The sequence below is a fragment of the Eucalyptus grandis genome, chromosome 1, assembly GCF_016545825.1.
Source record: "Eucalyptus grandis isolate ANBG69807.140 chromosome 1, ASM1654582v1, whole genome shotgun sequence".
NCBI lineage: Eukaryota > Viridiplantae > Streptophyta > Magnoliopsida > Myrtales > Myrtaceae > Eucalyptus > Eucalyptus grandis.
The window spans coordinates 34,543,012-34,563,258 of record NC_052612.1 but is presented as its reverse complement, the minus strand read 5'-3'; the positions used below and the strand labels follow the sequence as shown (position 1 = coordinate 34,563,258).

The 20,247-nt window shown below is 43.9% G+C and overlaps 4 protein-coding genes and 1 pseudogene across 4 annotated transcripts; 3 read left to right on the top strand and 2 right to left on the bottom strand.

Moving 5' to 3' along the window:
• The first annotated feature begins 418 nt into the window (after positions 1-418).
• LOC104434692 (chlorophyll a-b binding protein 36, chloroplastic) lies at positions 419-2,298 on the top strand. The gene is made up of 3 exons (XM_010047576.3): positions 419-648; positions 1,063-1,408; positions 1,807-2,298. Exons 1-3 carry the CDS (start codon positions 503-505, stop codon positions 2,110-2,112), a joined length of 798 nt encoding a protein of 265 aa, XP_010045878.1. The 5' UTR covers positions 419-502; the 3' UTR covers positions 2,113-2,298.
• Positions 2,299-2,397: 99 nt separating this feature from the next.
• Positions 2,398-3,199, bottom strand: LOC104434683 (pentatricopeptide repeat-containing protein At5g48910). Its single transcript, XM_010047568.3, has one exon. It carries the CDS (start codon positions 3,161-3,163, stop codon positions 2,450-2,452), a length of 714 nt encoding a protein of 237 aa, XP_010045870.2. The 5' UTR covers positions 3,164-3,199; the 3' UTR covers positions 2,398-2,449.
• LOC120286270 lies at positions 3,146-5,021 on the bottom strand (annotated as a pseudogene).
• Positions 5,022-11,113: 6,092 nt separating this feature from the next.
• On the top strand, positions 11,114-11,518 carry LOC104454640. Its single transcript, XM_010069550.2, has one exon. It carries the CDS (start codon positions 11,114-11,116, stop codon positions 11,516-11,518), a length of 405 nt encoding a protein of 134 aa, XP_010067852.2.
• Positions 11,519-13,662: 2,144 nt separating this feature from the next.
• On the top strand, positions 13,663-19,524 carry LOC104434674 (heat shock protein 90-6, mitochondrial). Its single transcript, XM_010047562.3, has 20 exons — positions 13,663-13,940; positions 14,195-14,383; positions 14,474-14,547; positions 15,272-15,400; positions 15,481-15,574; positions 15,667-15,750; positions 15,890-16,033; positions 16,161-16,274; positions 16,405-16,464; positions 16,588-16,662; positions 16,751-16,855; positions 17,041-17,181; positions 17,296-17,388; positions 17,484-17,561; positions 17,690-17,944; positions 18,036-18,138; positions 18,327-18,501; positions 18,624-18,729; positions 18,826-18,915; positions 19,157-19,524. Exons 1-20 carry the CDS (start codon positions 13,836-13,838, stop codon positions 19,328-19,330), a joined length of 2,388 nt encoding a protein of 795 aa, XP_010045864.2. The 5' UTR covers positions 13,663-13,835; the 3' UTR covers positions 19,331-19,524.
• Positions 19,525-20,247: the final 723 nt, after the last annotated feature.

Here is a 20,247-nt window from a genome sequence, read left to right as displayed (position 1 = left end):
ATCCAAAAAAAGAAATTAACATAGAGAGATTAATAATGTCGCTGTGAGTTTTGAAAAAGCTCGAGCTTATTAGTAAAAGAAACCCGAATCAATGAACCAAAACGTACTTCTGTACAAAATAAGCCGACATCCATCGATGAGAAAAGTCAATTGTGGATAAATTAATCTCCAGTGTCCTCCCTGGCGGCCCTGAATCTGACTAGGATTTTTAACTCCATGGTCATGGTCATCCCCCCCACTGAAGACGTTACGGTACGTCCACAAGATCATCCACAGTCCACGTGGCGGAAGGCCATCCGCTCTGTCCTCGGGAAAAATCAGGAGGAGAAATCCGAATCCGACCTCAGGACCAATGGGACGACGCTGACGTGTACATATCCTGATCCAGGAAATCTTCTCCATCCCAATATAACCCTTTGTGCTCTCCTCCTACCATCAGCACCAACTGCTCTCCTCTTGCCATTCGTTCTGAGCCCAAGTCACGATCTCCCAGTGACGAGAAATGGCGACCACCGTGATCCAACAGTCCGCATTCGCCGGCCAGACTGCCTTGAAACAGTCTAGTGAGCTCGTCCGCAAGGTCGGCAACTTCGCCGGCGGCCGCGCCACCATGCGCCGCACTGTCAAGAGTGTTCCTCAGAGCATTTGGTAAACGTCTAGCGCTCTTGTTTGTTTTCGGTGCTTAGTAGCTTAGTTCACTTGATGTTTTATTTTTATCTCGTGGCCTCCAGCTTATAGCCTACTCGATTGCACCATTTCATAAAAGTGAACAAGCAAAGGACTGACAGCTACATCAACATTTAGTGAATCAAATTTTGTGTTATATTAAAAGTTATTCTAAGATGGAGCATCATGAATGGAAAAAATGAACTGTTTATGTCCATTTACGGACAAGCATGAGCTGGGAATCTTCCATGCTTGGGCTTGATCTCTCAAGCTCTCCTCCTGTTGCTTTACAGACTCTTAAAAATGATCATTCCTTCCAGGACAGTGACGTCACTTTCATTTAGGAATAGTCAATAGTGAATTCTTACCCAAGTGAACTCGCAATTTTATCGACAGGTACGGACCGGACCGCCCGAAATACTTGGGCCCTTTCTCGGAGCAGACCCCGTCCTACTTGACTGGTGAATTCCCCGGTGACTATGGCTGGGACACTGCTGGTTTGTCTGCAGACCCCGAGACGTTCGCCAAGAACCGTGAGCTTGAAGTCATCCATTGCAGGTGGGCCATGCTCGGTGCCCTCGGGTGCGTCTTCCCCGAGATCCTCCAGAAGAATGGTGTCAAGTTCGGCGAGGCCGTCTGGTTCAAGGCTGGAGCGCAGATCTTCTCTGAAGGCGGTCTTGACTACTTGGGCAACCCCAACCTCATCCATGCACAGAGCATCCTTGCCATCTGGGCCTGCCAGGTATGATTAACTGTGTTATGCTTGAGTAAAATTATTTTCACAGGATAATTAGATCTAGTCTTCAACGACCGCATCCTATATTTTGTCGGTTAAATGGCATATGTAATTTGAAAATGGCATGACAATTCCTTGGAGTTTATTCAGAAGAAACAATCCTTTCTCATGTTCAATGAGATTCATTCCAACAAATATTAGGGATAACAGCTAACAGGGTCTGTTTAAATGAATTCAGTATCTTAGATTTAGTACAACATTCTAGCATATTGCTTCTATATAAGTCAGAATATACATATATGTATGTATGTATGTATGAATGTATGTATACTGCTTCACTATTTACTCGCCCCAGAAGCGAAACTTGGTTATTGTTCAACCTAAGTTGCTTCTTCTGCTGTTAGGTTGTCCTCATGGGATTAATTGAAGGATACCGGGTTGGAGGAGGACCTCTTGGCGAAGGCCTTGACCCACTTTACCCTGGTGGAGCATTCGACCCTCTAGGATTGGCAGATGATCCTGATGCATTCGCTGAGTTGAAGGTGAAGGAGATCAAGAATGGAAGGCTTGCAATGTTCTCGATGTTTGGATTCTTTGTTCAGGCCATTGTAACTGGAAAGGGCCCGATTGAGAACCTCTTCGACCACCTTGCCGATCCCGCAGCCAACAATGCTTGGGCTTATGCCACTAACTTTGTCCCTGGAAAATGAATTTGAATTGAGGGCTTGCTGAAGTGTAAACGATGTTGGTTTCCTGGAACTTGTTGTGTTGGGGCCTCGTTAGAACTGATGTAACTTTACTGGCCGGAAGATGCTTGAGACAATGTATTAGCAGACTTTCAGCTCTACTGTGCTTCAAAAAAAATATAATTTGGACTGATTGCCTTGTTTAATTTGGTATGTGATGGCTCTATCTCTGAGGAACTGCAGTCTGATTATTGAGAAGCTGGTGCAGACCTTTTCAGCGAGTTATTATGGTATCGAGTTGCTTCTTTCTGAAAATACAAGAGAAGCTACCCAAGTGATCAATAACATGGAAATGGCTTAATCACCAGAAATCATTGCAAGAACATGATCCACTTTTGAAATGATGGAAACGGCTATTATCTCTCACAATGATTTCTCGCTCATAGATACAGGAAAGTAGCTTAGTTATAGAATGACAATCGTTACAAACACGAAGGTTCTTCATGATGCGAATTGGACTTCCGGGGTATACGTTTATGAGACCAAAAGCAATGGCCAGTCTTTCACTATGGTTCTCCAATTCAGTTTCCCTCTCTTCCTCCTCTTCAATGCAGAGAAGAACTTGGGAAGTATCAGGCACATGCCCTGCCAATTTTAATTTCTCTCTCATTTCGGTCAACTTAGAGTAAATTTGTTCCGTCTGCGGATGTGACTTATCACCCACAAGAAATTCATGAAGCATTCCTTTATGCTCAATCGAACTACAACCAGGCTCTTTCCTAATTCCTTTCTTCTTCATCATTTCTCTAACTTGTGAAACTTTGTCCCACTTACCTGCAGCAGCATATATATTCGAGAGAACAACATAACATCCTATAGTCTCAGGAGCCAATTCAATCAAATGTTGTGCCGCATATTCACCAACTTTTTGGTTTCCTTGGATTCGGGAACCACTAAGTAAGCTCATCCACATTACTTTGTTGGGTTTCATGGGCATGGTGTTGATCACATACTTTGCCTCTTTCACATGCCCAGCTCGGCATAATAGATCCACCAAGCAACCATAGTGTTCCATCGTTGGTTCAATCCCTGTATTCTTTCTGCATCATTTCAAAATAATGGCGTCCATGATCAACCAAACCTGCATGATTACAAGCATTTATTACTCCAACAAAGGTTATGGCATTGGGCTTAATTCCAGCTTTGCGCATTTCAGCAAATAGTTGAAGAGCAGGACTAGCCATGCCGTGCATTCCCAGTCCTACAATGATGGCAGTCCAATGGCCCAACTTCTTCTTTGATATGGAGTGAAAAATAGCCAGTGCACTCTCAATGCTCCCACATTTGGAATACATTTCTATGAGAGAAGTACCAAGAACACCATCCAATGGATGTTCATTCTTTACCATGTAAGAGTGAATGCAGCTCCCCGTACTAAGAGTTGCCAATCCAGAAACTGAAGAAAGAGCACAAACTAAAGTAGCATGATTAGGTACGAAACCTTCTTTTAGCAGGGAGTTAAACATGTCTAGAGCTTCCTTAAACCGCCCATTCAAGTCATATCCTGCAATCATTGAATTCCACGTAATTAAATCTCTCGTGGGCATGTCCTCGAACAACTTACGAGCCGAATTGAAATCGCCCTGATTTCATGTACCCATTGACCATCGCATTCCAAGATACCAAACTCCTGCTTGGCATTTTTCGAATATTTCTCTAGCAGCCTCAATCTTCCCACTTTTCGAAAGGCCATCGACCAGAACCGTCCACGAGAAAGCATCCCGCTCCGGCATTTCATTAAACACCTCCAACGCCCGCTCAATCTCCCCACACCTCGCATACCCATCAATCAAAGCATTCCAGCAGACCAAATCCTTATCATCCATGCCGTCAAAAACCTTCCTCGCAGAAGCAATGCAACCGCACTTGGAGTACATGCTAACCAAGCTGCTCTCCACGAACTTATCCGAACCCAACCCAATTTTCAGAGCCAGCCCATGAACCTGCTTCCCCTCCTCGACGGCGCTCAACCGAGCACAGCCCTTAATCACACACGGCAGCGTGAAACCGTCGGGCGTGCATTCCCCAACCAGCTCGCGGAACAGACAAAGCGCGTCGTGGGAATGTCGGTTCTCGACGCAGCACTTGATGATGACGTTCCAGGAGGGCAACGGCGGGTGGGGAATTCGGTCGAACACGGAGCGCGCGTGGCGGAGGTCGTTGATCTCCGGGGCGGCATAGAGGGCGAGAAGCTTGGCAGCCGTCGGCGGGTGATCGAAAGCCCCGGTCTTGAGGGACAAAGCGTGGACTTGCCTCGTTTCTCGGGCGGTCCGGCAGTTCTGGAGGAGAGAGAAGTCGAAGTTCCGGGGAAGGTCGCGGCGGAGAGGCGGCGGCGGAGAAGGCGGCGGAGGAGGAGCGCAGTTCGCATCGTCTCCGAACTGAAGGACGAGGAAAATGATGCGGACTACGTTTCTTATCTGAATCCAACGGCCCTGACGGGCCGGACTCCTGGGCTTGACAAATCGGGCCGGGTCGGTATGGCCCCAGAATGTCGGGCCTGACAACAGTTGTCCAGGCCCGCTCACGGCACAAGGACCCTCGCAGTCCGAACCCGGTTCGGTCCGAAGGGAATGATAAATGGGATAACGACATAAATGGTCCGTTAACTTTAATCCGATCTACAACGTGATCCATAAATTTTAGGATAACAACGTAAAAACTCATTTGGTTCAATATTTCAAATGGGTTTTGAGACTCTAAAATCCCTTGGATAAATGCAAATAAGTTTGATTCATTTTTTGCTCAATGTTTGGGGAAATGCAATTACATTCCAAAGGCCTCCAAGTGTCTTTAACCCAAGGCAGATCCGAAGGTCCTTTGAGAAGTAGCATTCTTGAAATGCAAGTTTTGGCCTTGTTCGTTGCTATGTTCATTGTTCATCTTCTTCACATTTTGCACGAAGGAGTTGAACAAAGGCCGACGACCGCTACCCAAGAGGTTGCGTGAACCATTATCTGGGTCATAGGAACCCAAACAATGCCATCTGAGGTTGAGTGATCTCAAGTGAGGTTGTTCAATGGCCAACTCTAGTTGTCAACGTTTGTTTTGGCTTGCCAACAGTTGAGCTCTACTAGAAATGGTTTGAAACTTTTTTTTTAAATGAAAATTATCAAATGTCCTTTAAAAAATGTTGTTTCTACCCAACGGCATGACATTTAAGTAAAAGCCGTTTCTAATGCACTTTAAAATTTATCAATCACTATTTACATTTTGAAAAACCTCTTTAACCCAAGTAATTGTATTTTCCCAAAGACATTTTCAAAAGCCAAATCAAATGGGCCAATGTGGGCATTGAATTTTACCTCAATATGCAATAAAGTTTATGGAACTTTTAATTTTCAATATAATCCTAAACTTTTTTTATTCCATTTAGTCCATGTTCAATGTTCATGTTTTTTCTATTAATTTAAGTTTAGGAACAATAATATAGTTCAAAGACTAAACTAAACATGCATTAAAAATAGATAAAATCACATTAAATAATTTAAAAGTTTAGGGACGACTTTGCACATTGGAGTAAAGTTTAAAGACCATATAAAAACAAATTAAAAGTTTAAGAATCACAATATACATCGGGTCAAAGTTTCCGTATCATTTATGTCATTTTTTTTAATGTAAATTCATCTATCGATCCATGTGAAATTCAAACAAAGATCGATTTTTTTTTCTTGATTTAAGATTAATTGTATATGATTAATAAGACAAGGAGAAGAGTGGTGTCACTTCATCTGGCCTTGAATCTTTCTGGTCAGCAACCATGCAAATGTCACGGGCCGAAAGAAGGATGACCCGAGAGGTTCCCTAGAGTCGACCGTGACTCTCTCATGGACCTCCTGCTCTCACTCGGATTCCTATCAAGATTTCTCCCTGAAGTTCCAAGGGTGGGCGAAACCGTCATTGAGGCATATTCTAGAAGTCTGTTCCGTTATTTATGTCGGTAAATGGTAGTTGAATATTTATGTCAGTGGTTGAGGTGGTGCGATCTCGTCCGCCGATAAAATTCCAGATCAATGGTTGTAATCCGAGGCCCTCGACTATAAGAAGGGGTGTCCTCATTCATTTGTAAGCATCCACTACTTCCGCAATACAAAGCAAAACTTCTTTCCAAAGCTCTTCTCTCTAGATCATTTCTCTCTCTACGATCTGGGTAAGGCGAGCGAGCGAGTGTTCGTGTGGAGCAAGGCTTGGATTAGGTGCTTCGGCGATCCAATCCGATCCTAAAGCGCCCGAGTCGCCACGTGGTCACGATCCCAATCGATTGGCCCATGACAAGTTGTATCAGAGCTAAAGAGAGATCCATTTCCAAGAGATTGAAGAGCGCCAACTGTTCGAGAGAATGTCAAGCCAAGAAGCGGCTATAGTTGGAGAGGCTGTGCAAGTCAAGGAGACTCGAAGCAAAGCAAAGAAAAGAGATACCTCGATGGATGCTGCAGCTATGTTCGATGAGAAGATCGGGAAGGTCCGGAGTGCCGTGCTCGAACTCATGGAAGGTCTTGACGATGTGCGAGACCGGATCATGGAGGTTGATGGCTCACTCCGCGAAGACTTCACGACCGGCATCAACCAAGCTACGGCTCCATTGTTCGATAAGGACGAAGCTCTCGAAGCATCGATCGATGGTTTGAACGAGCATGTCCAAATAATCGAAGAAGTAAGCCCGTGTAGGGAAGAGGTCAAAGCCATGGAGGCGGAGATCCAAGAGCTCAAGACCGAGCTCGCCCTATGCAAGCTAAGCATCACGAACGGTGCGGTGCCTACTCAAGCGGTGTTCAAAATTGAGATGCCGAAACCCAAGGAGTTCAAAGGCAACCGTTCCGCCCAAGAGGTGGACAACTTCGTGTGGAGCATGGAGCAATACTTTGGCACCGTTAACATCCAAGACGAGTCAATCAAGGTTAGAACGGCTTCCATGTTCCTTACTGATACGGCAATGCTGTGGTGGCGCAATAGGTGCGATGAAATTAGACGCGGCGCCGATCCCGTGAGAACGTGGGACAACTTCATGAGGGAGTTTCGTGACTACTTTTTCCCCAAGTTCTCTCAACAAGAAGCTCGTAGCTTGCTCCATCGCCTTGAGCAAAGAGGCGCGATCCGAGAGTACATGAAGGAGTTCACGAAACTCAAACTCCAAATTCGCAACCTAAGTGAAGAGGAGGCTTTCGGAGCGTTCATGGATGGATTGAAGCCATGGGCACAACTTGAGCTGAAGCGGCGGGACATGAGTAGTCTTGCAAGAGCACTAAGCATGGTCGAGTCTCTCGTCGATCTCACTAAGGTTGAGCCGAGGAACAACCGAGCAAAAGATTGGAGGTCGGATCGACCTGAAGATGATGCAAGAAGCACTCCCCGAGGCGTGCATGATCAAGGCGGCCGAGCCAAAACATGGGGAGAAGGAACTTCTAAGCCATCCTTCCAAAGAGGTCGACCGCAAACGAACTACGCGAGTAAGTTCGATCAACCTCCGCCCTCTCCTTGCTTTATTTGCAAAGGTCCGCCTTGGACCCAAAAGTGCCTGAAAAAGGGGTTGCATCAACGCCCTCCTAGCCATCAAAGAGGTGGAGGAGGAGCCCAAAGAAGAAAGGCGGCAAATCCGACTTGGAGGCGTGAAGACGATCAACTCCGTCCAAGCTTGATCACCATCCAAAGAAAAAGCTGCGTCGAACTCGGAAATATTCTTCATGGAGGTCGACGTATGCGACCGAACACTCTTCGCCTTGGTCAACACGGGAGCATCAAACATGTTTATGTCGACCGAAGTAGCGAAAGCCCTAAAGCTTCGTGTGGAGTCAACCGGGAATACCTTCAAGCCGATCAACTTGGAGGGCGTCCATGGCGTAGGAGCAACTTCGGACGTGGACGTCAAGATTGGCGGATGGAAGGGTAAAATGGATTTCGAGGTAATTCCTCTCGACGATTATGATCTCATCCTTGGTATTCAATTCTTCGATAGTGTGAGAGCCATGATCGACATGAAGACCAAGTGCATTGTGATCCTCGACCCTAAACACCCGACGACAATCCCCTGATCAAAGGGGTGGTCGACACCAAGACCATCGCCACGATCCGACGCCTCGACAAGAACTTGAAGTCCGTGAAGTGACTAAACAAGTTAGCCGAGGTGAAGCCGAAGGAAGAGTTGGATCCTACTCCAACGCACGCCATGCCCATCCAAGTACTCTTCCCTGAGGTTAAGTGCGTGCCACATGCTCTGTCCAAGCTGAAGATGGAGCCGCGTGCCAAGTCCAAGTTCATCATTGAAGGGTGTGGTCCTTTGTTTGTGAGCGTCCGAGTGAAGCGATACAAAAACAAGCGAGCTCATGCCAAAGCTCGTGCTCGTACCAAGAAGGCTGCCCGTCAAGGCTGTGAGCGACGAGGGGACGTCATTCGATTGAGTGGGGGAGAATGTCACGGGCCGAAAGAAGGACGACCCGAGAGGTTCCCCAGAGTCAACCTTGACTCTCTCGTGGACCTCCTGCTCTCACTTGGATTCCCATCAAGATTTCTCCCTGAAGTTTCCAAGGGCGGGCGAAACCGTCATTGAGGTATATTCTAGAAGTCTGTTCCGTTATTTATGTCGGTAGATGGTAGTTGAATATTTATGTTAGTGGTTGAGGCGGTGCAATCTCGTCTGCCGATAGAATTCTAGATCAATGGTTGTAATCCGAGACCCTCAACTATAAGAAGGGGTGTCTTCCTTCATTTGTAAGCATCCACTATTTCCGCAATACAAAGCAAAACTTCTTTCCAGAGCTCTTCTCTTTAGATCCTTTCTCTCTCTACGATCCGGGTAAGGCGAGTGAGTGAGTGTTTGTGTGGAGCAAGTCTTGGTTTAGGTGCTTCGGCTATCCAATCCGATCCTAAAGTGCCCGAGTCGCCGCACGGTCATGATCTCAATCAATCGACCCGTGACACAAAGCTCCGAAAGCAGACGTTTGTCCTCCGGAACTGTATCCACGACGTGTATTCATTTTATTTTATTTTAACACGTGGATCTCATTAATGTTGTTCCTAGTAATTGCAATTGTGTACAAAACATGGCCAACTTTGTTTCATGCGCCAAAGTCAACTTTACAATTAAAAAACATTTAGACACTTCTCAATATTCGGGAGAATTCTTGTTGATGAATTTGTCGCAATTGGTTGAATTCAGACCTCGCCAGTGAAGGGCGATCAAATTTTCATCATGATCAGAGTATGATTTTTGGAAGTAAATACATGGATTTTTGACAATGGACAAACAAGTCACTTTTCCAAGATAACTTGAGATTAGGTTGGGATAAAAATCTCCTCAAAACGGGTGAGAGAAACTTCTAAATCTAGATTGGATCGGAAAAGAAAAACTCTTCAAACAGGAAAAAAAAAGCAAGAAAAAGAAAACAGAAAACCAGATCAGCCAAAAAAGAAAGGAAAAAGGGAGGAAAGGGAGAGATGTAGTTCAAGCCCTCCCCTTCGTAAAGGTTGAAGAAGAAAGTAGCCTGAAGATGAAAGGTAAATGAGCGAATCCTAGGGAGGAAAGTTCCTTTTCTAAAGAAAAATCTACAAATGTTCTTTGCCTAAATAAATTTTCTATCAATCTATTCTTATCTTGCTCTCGTAACTTCTGAATATACATTATTTACACTCCCGTTTATTAATTTCATGTCCGTTCTAAAGTATCAACTACATCTCTATCCTCGCCATATTCCTTTCGATAATTAGTAGGGGGTGTATATCGAAAAAGGTATTCACATACGAAATGGAATCCTACGTTAAACTTTTGGTATAGTATTACTAAGTCTAATTTTATTTTCACCTTATTTATGTGAAATTAGAGATATGGTTACGAAAGATGTTTTTCTAAACACATAGCCTACTAACAAATACCGGATTCAAAACACGGCCGCATTAGGTAATCGAAATCTATAATTTTGAATACAAATGGTCGAGAGAGACGATCCGTGCTTGCTAAACTGCCATCGCCGAGTGCTCCCGCCCCAAAAACTGCGGTCGCCATCAGCCGAAAGAGGCCAGGGCAGCAAGCTTCGCGTCGTCTTCCATGGCATGATGATGGTCTACAAGCCGCTAGCTACAAAACACGACGGGTCGGAACAAATTCCTTCTGCTCCTTGTCCCGTTCTGCATGCCCTTTGTCTGCGTTCCAAACGAATAAAATCGAACCGAGCTGAAAAACCGCAACGACGACGACGACGACGACGAGGCGATCATACGTCCTTCGCCGAAGCCTTCAGGTACAAGACGACAAGCCGACACAGTGCATCGTCACCTAATCGTTTATTCCCACCTCCGCATCCGTCCAAACGCTACCGCGAGATCCCCGGTTTGGACTTGCTCCCTCGCCTTCTTCCTCCCCTGGGAAAGTCTCCCTGTCCTGTTAAACCCACCAACTCAGCCCTTCTCTCTCTCTTTCTGCTGTGAACTCAGGCTTTTGGAGGTTTGTTCTTGGAGGTTGGCTGCACAGCAGCCTGATTCTTCTCCCTAATGACATCACCCCGGATCGAGAAGATGGCCTACCTGGAAAGCAACCCCTCTTTCCCTTTCCTTCTGAACTGATGAAGCGAATTATGTTGACGCCTCTGGATTCATGGTGAGAGCACATGGACAGACACTCGGGTAATTTTCAAGAAAATCCATGTACAAACTGAGGTGGTCGGTTGAACAGCCTCTCGCTGATGTCATGTGCATTAGCATGGAAGGATTCATTTTATTTTTATAGAGACGTGCTCATCAGAAGGTCAAAGGTTTAACAGTTCATTTGGAGAAAAAGAAAATGAACTATGGGGGGAGTTTGACACGGGGACATCCCCTCCTGGACACCTCTCTCATTCCTCCCCTTTTCTTCTCTTTTATATATAGAGAGATCCGTGACATTTTCGGAGCCAGGTTTGAGCTTCTTTCGGAGACCAGCATCATCGCCTACCTTCCGACCCTCTCTTTTTCGTCATCGTCCCTCCGAAGCTCTCGTTCCATGGGCAGGCAAGGCGCCGATCCTAGCCCCACGGTCGCGAGCTCTTCCATCGCCCTGCTGCAAGAGAGGTTCAGGGAGCTGCAGCGAGTGAAGCAGAGAAGGGAAGAGAGAGAGCTGATGAGACTGTCGCTCGAGCCGGACCTGGCGGCAGCTCCTGCCAGGAACCCGGATCGTCAGGCCAAGTTTGGTCTCCAACCCGGCATCAGTTCAAGTTCTTCTTCCGCTCAGGATTATTGCTCTCTCTCGCTCGGCCTCGGGGCTCATGCCAACGGCGACATAGCCGGTTCGGGAGTAGTGAAGACCGACCCTAGGTTGGGCTTATGGCCTGGCAACGATAGACCGGCAATTTCAGGAACATCGAAAGGTTTCGAGAGCCCTGATGTGGATACGTCCCTCCATCTGTAGAATGCCTCTTTTTCTTTTTCCGGAAGTCCTAGATACATGTATGTAAGTACTGGATGTATGCTCTCTTTTTCCTTCTTTTGAACGAGGATCTTGGGTTGGATCGGATGCAACGTCGCGGCCCCATGTGACAGATCCTTCGATTCATACAAATTTTGCTTCTCTTTTTCTCTTGGTTTCGGAGGCGGGCGTTCTTACGGTGATCACCTCTCTTCTTAGCCAAATTCTTTATATCTCTATAGATGCTCTTTCAAAAGGCTAGATCGGAGGAGACCGAGTACCACTCGATCCTTGATGACAGCGGATTTCGCAGTTATCGTCTCAGAATGGACTGATCGCTCTTTCGCCTTCCGTGCTTGGTTTATGGTGCGCACGAGATGCAAAGAGCAGACGCAGACTGAATTTTTCGCTCCAACGAGAATTTTTTACCCCAAGTTTGCGAAAATTCAAGGCTCGCTAAAAGCGAGGATTTGTTACTGTCAATTCTGAAATTTCACGCTGCTCTTACTTTGACATAAGTTCTGGCTAAGTAAACAGATTTGCTGAATTTGGTCGACTGAAGATTAGCCTCTCTCGTGCGTTCACGGTTCACCAAGGCATGCTTGAAGAAAACAGCGAAGAAGAGGAGGTAATTTTGCCCATCGCTTTCGCCTTGCTATGTTACGCGGTTGGTCCAATTTTCATTTTATATCTTGCACCTTTCATCTAAATGTGGGAAGAGAGAATAATTCTGTTCTCTAGCACTTGACGTTTTTATAAAGATTTTATTAACGAGTGTCTCTAGAGCACTTGTTAAGCATGACATAAATGTGATGATTAACTTTTAAAATAAGTGATTATACGTAACACGATAAGGCCAGTACATTGAAAGGCTGGAAAGTCTTCCTTTAATCAGTAGCTTGACGGGTATCCAGTGGAACCCTCTCCAACTGCATCCATTCATGCGATTCTTCCTGCTTAATTTGCTTTGGAGTCCTGATTCCTGCCATGGCGGCTTGAGGGAAGTGGACGAGTCTCGGCAAATGTTTTGGATGGATGGGCCTGGAAAATGGCTGCTTATCAGTCGGGCTGGGATCTAGCTCGGGGGCCCGTCTGTGTTTCACGGGCCGCTTTCTAAGCCCAATTCAAAGCCCTAAATTTGATCGTTTGCTTCTTCTGGACATGGACAAGGTGAAAGGAAAATGGTTAAGCAGATAGTAGAGTTTGCCCGATTCTCCTTACCCTGGAGAATCTTCCTTGTAATTACTAAAAAGTAGACTGAAAAAAAAAAAATACTAAAAAGTAGACATGTTGAGTGGGTGGATAGAAGTCGGGTTGACAATGGCCAAATCCAAATTGATTATTTAACTTATTTTGACATATTCTCGTTCATTATAAATCTGATGACCTACATCCGATCAAACTCCTATATAATTCAACTCATTTCGTTAAAAACACTTTTATATATAATCCAATTATGAGAAAACTTATATCAAAATTAAGGTAGAAGCACGAAGTGAACGAGTGCAAAATTGAGAGAGTCACAGAGGTGCGTTAGATATAAATAAGTTATGAAACCATTTAATATACATATTATTATTATTTTAGGCCTTATTATTTTAAACATATTTATGATCTATTTATTAAATATAACTTATCCATATGACAATCTAACTCATCAAATATGGGTTAAAAAATGGATTTATGACCCATTTTGACGTGTCTACTAAAAATAAAAGGATTTAGTTAATTAAGTCAAGAAACTTATCAAGCAATTGATTAAGAATGAGTTTATGTGTCCATTTTCTTAGTACCATGCGCAATTAACGAGCTAGATTATAAATGATCTCAAATCACATACCTTAGTCATACAAAGGTCTTACGTGCCGTGTAGCAAAGCGTTGGAGTTAATATTATTTGATTGATCGATTGAGTTGTTACCATCAAAGCAGTGTCGCTGAACAAATCAAGAATCCCCGAACTCGACCAGCGATTGTGATTAGAGGATCCCATACCGGTGAAGGATAAGCCTAGAGTCATACAAAGGGGAGGATATTAACCTTAACGGCGTCGATTTGCGCTGAAACGCTGTCTTCCACGTGTCGAAAGGTGATTCGCTAATTAGCCGGGGCATTTGGGAAAAATTGAGGCGATCACACGCCACAAGGGGGTGCACGGACTGGCCACGCTGCGTCTCTGGTTCGCCACCATCTCCAGAACCTTCTTCTTCCCTGCCTCCCTAAAACCCTACTAAAACCCCTCCGCTCACCGCCATTTCGCCGCTCCCGGACCTCGCCGTCGTCTTCCCCTTCCCTCGTCTCGATTACGATCCCCTGCCACCATGCACAGGCTCTCCTCGAGGCGCTCCGTCTCGGCCCTCCTCCGCCTCCGCGGCCCCGCCGCCGGCTGCCGCACCTCCGCCGCCGCCGCCGCCGTTGCCAATACGGTACGATCGCCCGAACTCGAAGCTATCCGTTCGATCGAGATGGAAATGTTTAAACCTTTCGCTGCGAATGCGCTTCGCGTGGAGTGCTGCGCTCCGTCGTTTCCTTTTTTTTTTTTTTTCCGGTTCGAGTTATCTTAATCGTTGATCGTCCGTTCTTCGCCCGTGTGATTTTTGGAAATATCGGATGGTATTTCTCATCCGGCGATGTGAATTGACTTCTATTTCTTCTTGTTTCTGGCATGGACTCTGCGCAGGCGACGGAGAATGATGTCAGAGGCGGTCCGTATCCTGCGGTGTCCAGGGGGTGGTGCAACATTGCCGGGCCTTCGCACTCGTTGAACTTGAAAAGCTCTTTGCTTTCTGGCAGGAGGTATGAATCGACCGCGGCGGCGAACGATGCGTCTCCTCCGCCATCGGCCGAGAAATACGAGTATCAAGCAGAGGTATGCGGCTTGGAGGGACCCATGGATTACTTCTCTCGTTGGTTGGGGTTGTCTGTTGTTGAGTCATATGTTTTGCTTTTTCGATGGCAGGTTAGTCGTCTTATGGACCTCATTGTGAACAGCTTATACAGCAACAAGGAGGTGTTTCTTCGGGAGCTCATTAGGTATCTTTTGGGTTTCGACCTATTCATCTTGCGGATGCTGGCGCTCATGAGTTTCTTTGTTTTCCCGTTGACTACATAAACTCTGTTTTCTCATGGTGGTCTAAGCACAATTTCGAACTAAGACCGTGATTTGAAAACGATATGATAAATGATACTAGTGTGGGCCTGTGGCATTGAGCTACACTTTCTGTGGCTTAGGGTTCTATTTACGACTATAAAAAAAAAAAAGAGTTCTGGAATTTAAAACTTAATGCCTTACAAAAGGCCTTGAATGTTTAGAAGCCCAAATTCAGTCAATATTCGGAATTACTAGTAACATTTGATGTGGTCGACACCTTTATTTTATCTGAACGGATGTTGAAGATAAGGAAATGGTGTCTTTCACATTGAAGGGCGACTTACTTTCTCTTTGCCTACCAATATTGACTTTGAGGTCCGATATAATTGGATTCTCCTTTATATATGATCAATGGAGATACAGGTACACAAATTAGCTGCAGAGTTAAGAGTTCTGCACCATTTAATAGACTAGCGCAACTGAAATTGTCATTCTACTTTATGAGTGCTGTCATTTTGTGGAGGTTTAAGTCAGTTTATTATCGTAATTATCTTTTTGAATTCTAATTGCTGTCTAGGCATCCTAAGAAGGAAAGTAATCAATTTCTTCCTAATTTATCGAGTTGTCATTGTCCTCATTTGATGGTGCTCATGTATGTGTTCCCAGCAATGCAAGTGATGCCTTGGACAAGTTGAGATTCCTTAGTGTTACTGAGCCACAACTTTTGAAAGATGCGGCAGCGGATCTTGATATCCGTATTCAGACTGATAAAGATAATGGAATCATATCAATCACGTAAGTCAATGAGCTGCTGGCTTTGACTGATGATTTTACATTATTTAAGTTGTTTAAAGCCCCGCATGTTGTGTGTGCAGTGATACAGGTATTGGGATGACTAGACAAGAGCTGGTTGACTGTCTTGGAACAATTGCTCAAAGTGGAACAGCAAAATTCTTGAAGGCAGTAAAGGTCCTGCATTGTTGGCTCTGATGGTGGTGTTGTTTTTGTCCATGCTAATTATTGAGATTAACGGTATTCTCTTATGGATGTTTTTGGTGCAGGAGAGTAAAGAGTCTGGTTCTGACAGCAATTTAATCGGTCAATTTGGTGTGGGATTTTATTCCGCCTTTCTGGTTGCCGAAAGGGTATGTTGTCCAATTTGTATAACCTCTTCATATGTACAATGAGTTTTTTTTTTTTTTTTTAATCAAATATCTACAATGAGTGTGCTTGCTGTGATAGTGTCAATCATTGAGACGGTTTTTTTTCTTCCCCATTTTGAAGGTGGTTGTCTCAACAAAGAGTCCAAAATCCGATAAGCAATATGTGTGGGAAGGAGAGGCTAACTCCAGTTCCTATTCCATTCGGGAGGAAACTGATCCGGACAAGCTTATTCCACGGGGAACTCGCCTGACCTTGTATCTCAAGGTAAGCTAAATGCTGCTTATCTTTATGTTTCAACTTGTATCAGTGTCTGTATGTTATATGGTATGTGGGCTCTTATTTGCTCTGTTATTGGGCTCACACGAGTCTTTATTGGTCTATGTTACTGTAGAATGATGATAAAGGTTTTGCACATCCAGAGCGGATACAGAAGTTAGTGACGAACTACTCGCAGTTCGTTTCTTTCCCGATCTATACTTGGCAGGAAAAGGGATATACTAAAGAGGTTTGACAGATCCATGGATTTTTCCTTTTTCATTCACTTCATTCCATTGGAGAGCTGCACTAGTGACATGCCACTTCTGTGGCCCATTTCTTCTTCTTTTATCTAATGTCGGCCCGCTATTCTTATGCAGGTGGAGGTTGATGAGGATCCTGCTGAAGCCAAGCAGGAGGGCGAAGATGACAAAGCTGAGGTAATCTCTTTCAGATCATTCTCTAAAATCTGGTCTGTCTGTGAAGGACACAGTTCTTTTATTATGCACAGTAGAAAGCTTGTGTATCTGCTTATCTGCTACTGTTATGTGATGATGTTGCAGAGGAAGAAGAAAACAAAGAAAGTTATTGAAAAATACTGGGACTGGGAGCTGACCAATGAGACACAACCTATATGGGTAGCTAGATGCATAAGCCTTTGCTCTGTTTGGATTGAAGTTTCTTCGTTCAGGGGAGAGTTTAATACTTGTTTTCCTTTTATTGTAGCTTCGGAACCCCAGAGAAGTTTCCACCGAGGAGTACAATGAGTTCTACAGGAAAACATTTAATGAGTACTTGGATCCATTAGCATCTTCACATTTTACAACTGAGGTGATGCTCATTAATTTGCTTGCATGTTATGTTTACTGTTTATAGTGAGCTCAAGTCATAGAGAGATAGTTGGGATGAAATTAACCTACTTGCACTACCTATTGCTGCTCTCAGTATTTGAGTTTTTAAGGTAGGTCAGGATTCTTACTTCAGTTGATGACATGCTGTCTTTATGAATTCTGCAGGGAGAAGTTGAGTTTAGGTCTATCCTTTATGTGCCAGCTGCCTCATCTATGGGAAAGGATGACCTAGCAAATCCAAAGACCAAAAATATAAGGCTCTATGTTAAAAGAGTCTTCATATCAGATGACTTCGATGGGGAACTGGTATGCAGAATGTCAATAGTTACTCGGTGATATAAAAGAAAGGTCTCAGTTGAATGTAAGCTTATTAATGCTTCTTCATGTTGTTGTTTGCCTGCTTTGCTGGTCTTGGAATAGTTTCCTCGTTATCTAAGCTTTGTCAAAGGTGTTGTGGATTCCAATGATCTTCCACTCAATGTCTCAAGAGAGATTCTTCAAGAAAGTCGCATTGTAAGTGCAATTAGCATCATTATTTCTGTGGAACCAGTGGTCTTCAAAATATTTTCCCATCTAATCTTTGCTATGGTAACTGTTATTTTTTGAAGGTCCGAATAATGAGGAAGCGTTTGGTAAGGAAGGCCTTTGACATGATTCTGGGCATATCACTGAGTGAAAACCGAGAGGTTTGTCTTGCCTTTTCTCTTTGAGATTTCCGTTCTTCTTTTAGTTTCATGGTGAAGATTTCTGACCAGCATGGGGTTTCCTTTAAATTATATTTCTTATACGCCTCTTTACTTGTCTCTCCCTTCAGGATTATGAGAAGTTTTGGGACAACTATGGTAAATACCTGAAACTTGGATGCATTGAAGATCGTGAAAACCACAAAAGGATTGGACCATTGTTAAGGTTTTTCTCCTCGCAAAGTGAGCATGACATGATCAGCTTGGATGAGTACGTGGAGAACATGAAACCTGAGCAGAAGGATATTTATTATGTCGCAGCAGACAGTGTGACTAGTGCTAAGAATGCACCTTTCCTGGAGAAACTTCTTGAGAAGGATCTTGAAGTATGTAATTTTTGTTCTTCACCTTGTTAATAATCATCATTTTCCTTTTTTTCTTTGTTCAATGATGGAATGTTGGGGTGCTCCTTTATAGGTTTTGCTCCTGGTTGATCCCATCGATGAAGTTGCTATTCAGAATTTGAAATCCTACAAGGAGAAGAATTTTGTTGATATCAGCAAGGAGGACTTGGATTTAGGTTGGTTAAGCTTGTTACTTGAATTATGTTATCGTTTGTACCAGTGGAACTCTTTATGACTGAGAAGTACTATTTGGCAGAAATTTTGAGTTGTATTAATCGGGCTTTAGGTGTGCAGCCCTTATGTGGAAATGTAGTGAATCTCTCTGTAGAGCTGTAGCATGATGATTGCCGTTTGGTCTCAACAGGTGACAAAGACGAGGAAAAGGAGAAGGTGACGAAGCAGGAGTTTGGGCAAACCTGTGATTGGATGAAAAAGCGACTGGGTGACAAGGTGGCTAGTGTTCAAATCTCAAACCGACTCAGCTCATCGCCTTGTGTTCTTGTATCTGGAAAGTTTGGCTGGTCTGCTAATATGGAGAGGTAACTTGATATTTGTTTCTGAGAGGCGATTTTGTATTTCGCCCTTTCTGGAAGGATCAATTCTCTTCTTATTTTGTTTTTCTGCTAAGTTCTTGATTGTGAATGTTGTACTTCTGGTATAGGTTAATGAAGGCGCAGACTGTTGGCGATCCCTCCAGCCTGGAGTTCATGAGAAGCAGAAGAGTGTTCGAGATCAATCCAGATCACCCAATCATTAAGAACCTAAATGTATGGGTCTGGTTGTCTGTGTTTTTTGATCTTTTGCACCATTCAGTTAAAAATGGTGTCCGATGCATCTTCACCCTCATAATGCTTCCTTTGCAGGCTGCCTGCATGAATAGCCCTGATGCTGAAGACGCATTGAGGGCAATTGATCTTTTGTATGATGCAGCATTAGTCTCCAGTGGTTTTACTGTGAGTACCCATGGACTTCCTATCTTGAATATTCAGTCATTCCTGTAAACATATAATCTAGTGAAAGCTCATTGAGCATTAGATAGAGGGACACAATGTACTGCTTTCTTTGAGGGCGGTTCCTCAAACAACAGCCAGTATAAGCAGCTTGATGCAAACTAGCCTCTCATGATTTTGCTTGATTCGCTGATATGTTGATATATTTATGTATATGATCATGTCATGACTATTGTACTTGCAGCCTGACGATCCGGCGCAACTCGGGGGTAAGATATATGAGATGATGGGCATGGCTCTTTCTGGCAAGTGGTTATCTGCGCCGGAGGTTCAGTCCACACCAGGTGGATCTCAAACTCCAGGGACATTAGAGGCCGAGATAGTCGAACCGGTGGAAGCAGCAGACAGTCAGAAATGAGAATAGATTTCTTCTTTTATTTGCCATCTCCATAGTATGTATCAGCAGGTGCATGAAGCGAAACGGGCTCTTTACTAATGAAGATGATGAGTGGGTGTCAGTTTCATGCGTTAATATTTTAATTGATGGAAAGGACGAAGAGATGTTTTCTTGTGTAGTCATTGAAGATTTGTTAGGGCTCTAAATTCTCCAAACACCACCCCCCTCCTCCCCCTTTCTCCCTCTTCTTCTCCCTCCTTGCCGCTCCTCTCGTCTCTATGCACTTTTTCGGAGGTTAGTTCTTGGTTTTAGGGATCATTTTAAAATGAAGCTTCAGTATTTAGTACCCAATAAGCGAACTAACCCACTCCCTTCTGTTCTTAGAGTTTAATTGTCCGTCCGTCAAATGGCCCAACCACTCCGAAATACCTAATTAAATTCGATTAAATGAATAATCGGAGTCGAGTTTCCTTGTGTGAAATGGGCATATGTAGACTGTTTAGGTTATGCAGGGCTATATGAAAATTTACTGACGATGACAGATGTTTGGATTCGATCAAATGTTTCTATAAAATTAGGCTTAGCATCTTAATTATTCTCAATAAGGGAGATGATTCTGAAGATTTTTTTTTATTTATTTGTCTTATTCTAATTTTAGCAATTGAATTTTATATTTGAAATTAAGCGTTTCCATTTTCGTTAATTTTTTTTTTTTTTTTATCTCTGGGCTGCATGTGCCATAAGTGATTTTAAAGATCAATCGGATATTCAAAGAATTAAAGGGCGATTGATATATATTTTTGTTGGTTGACATGAGACGATAATTATTATAGAAATGGATTGATAATTGTAAAGACGTCCGTGATGATTGTCAGTTTGAAAAACGATTAAAGGCAGATGTCGTCCTTCTTTTCTTCTTTTTCTTCAGTAAAATGGAG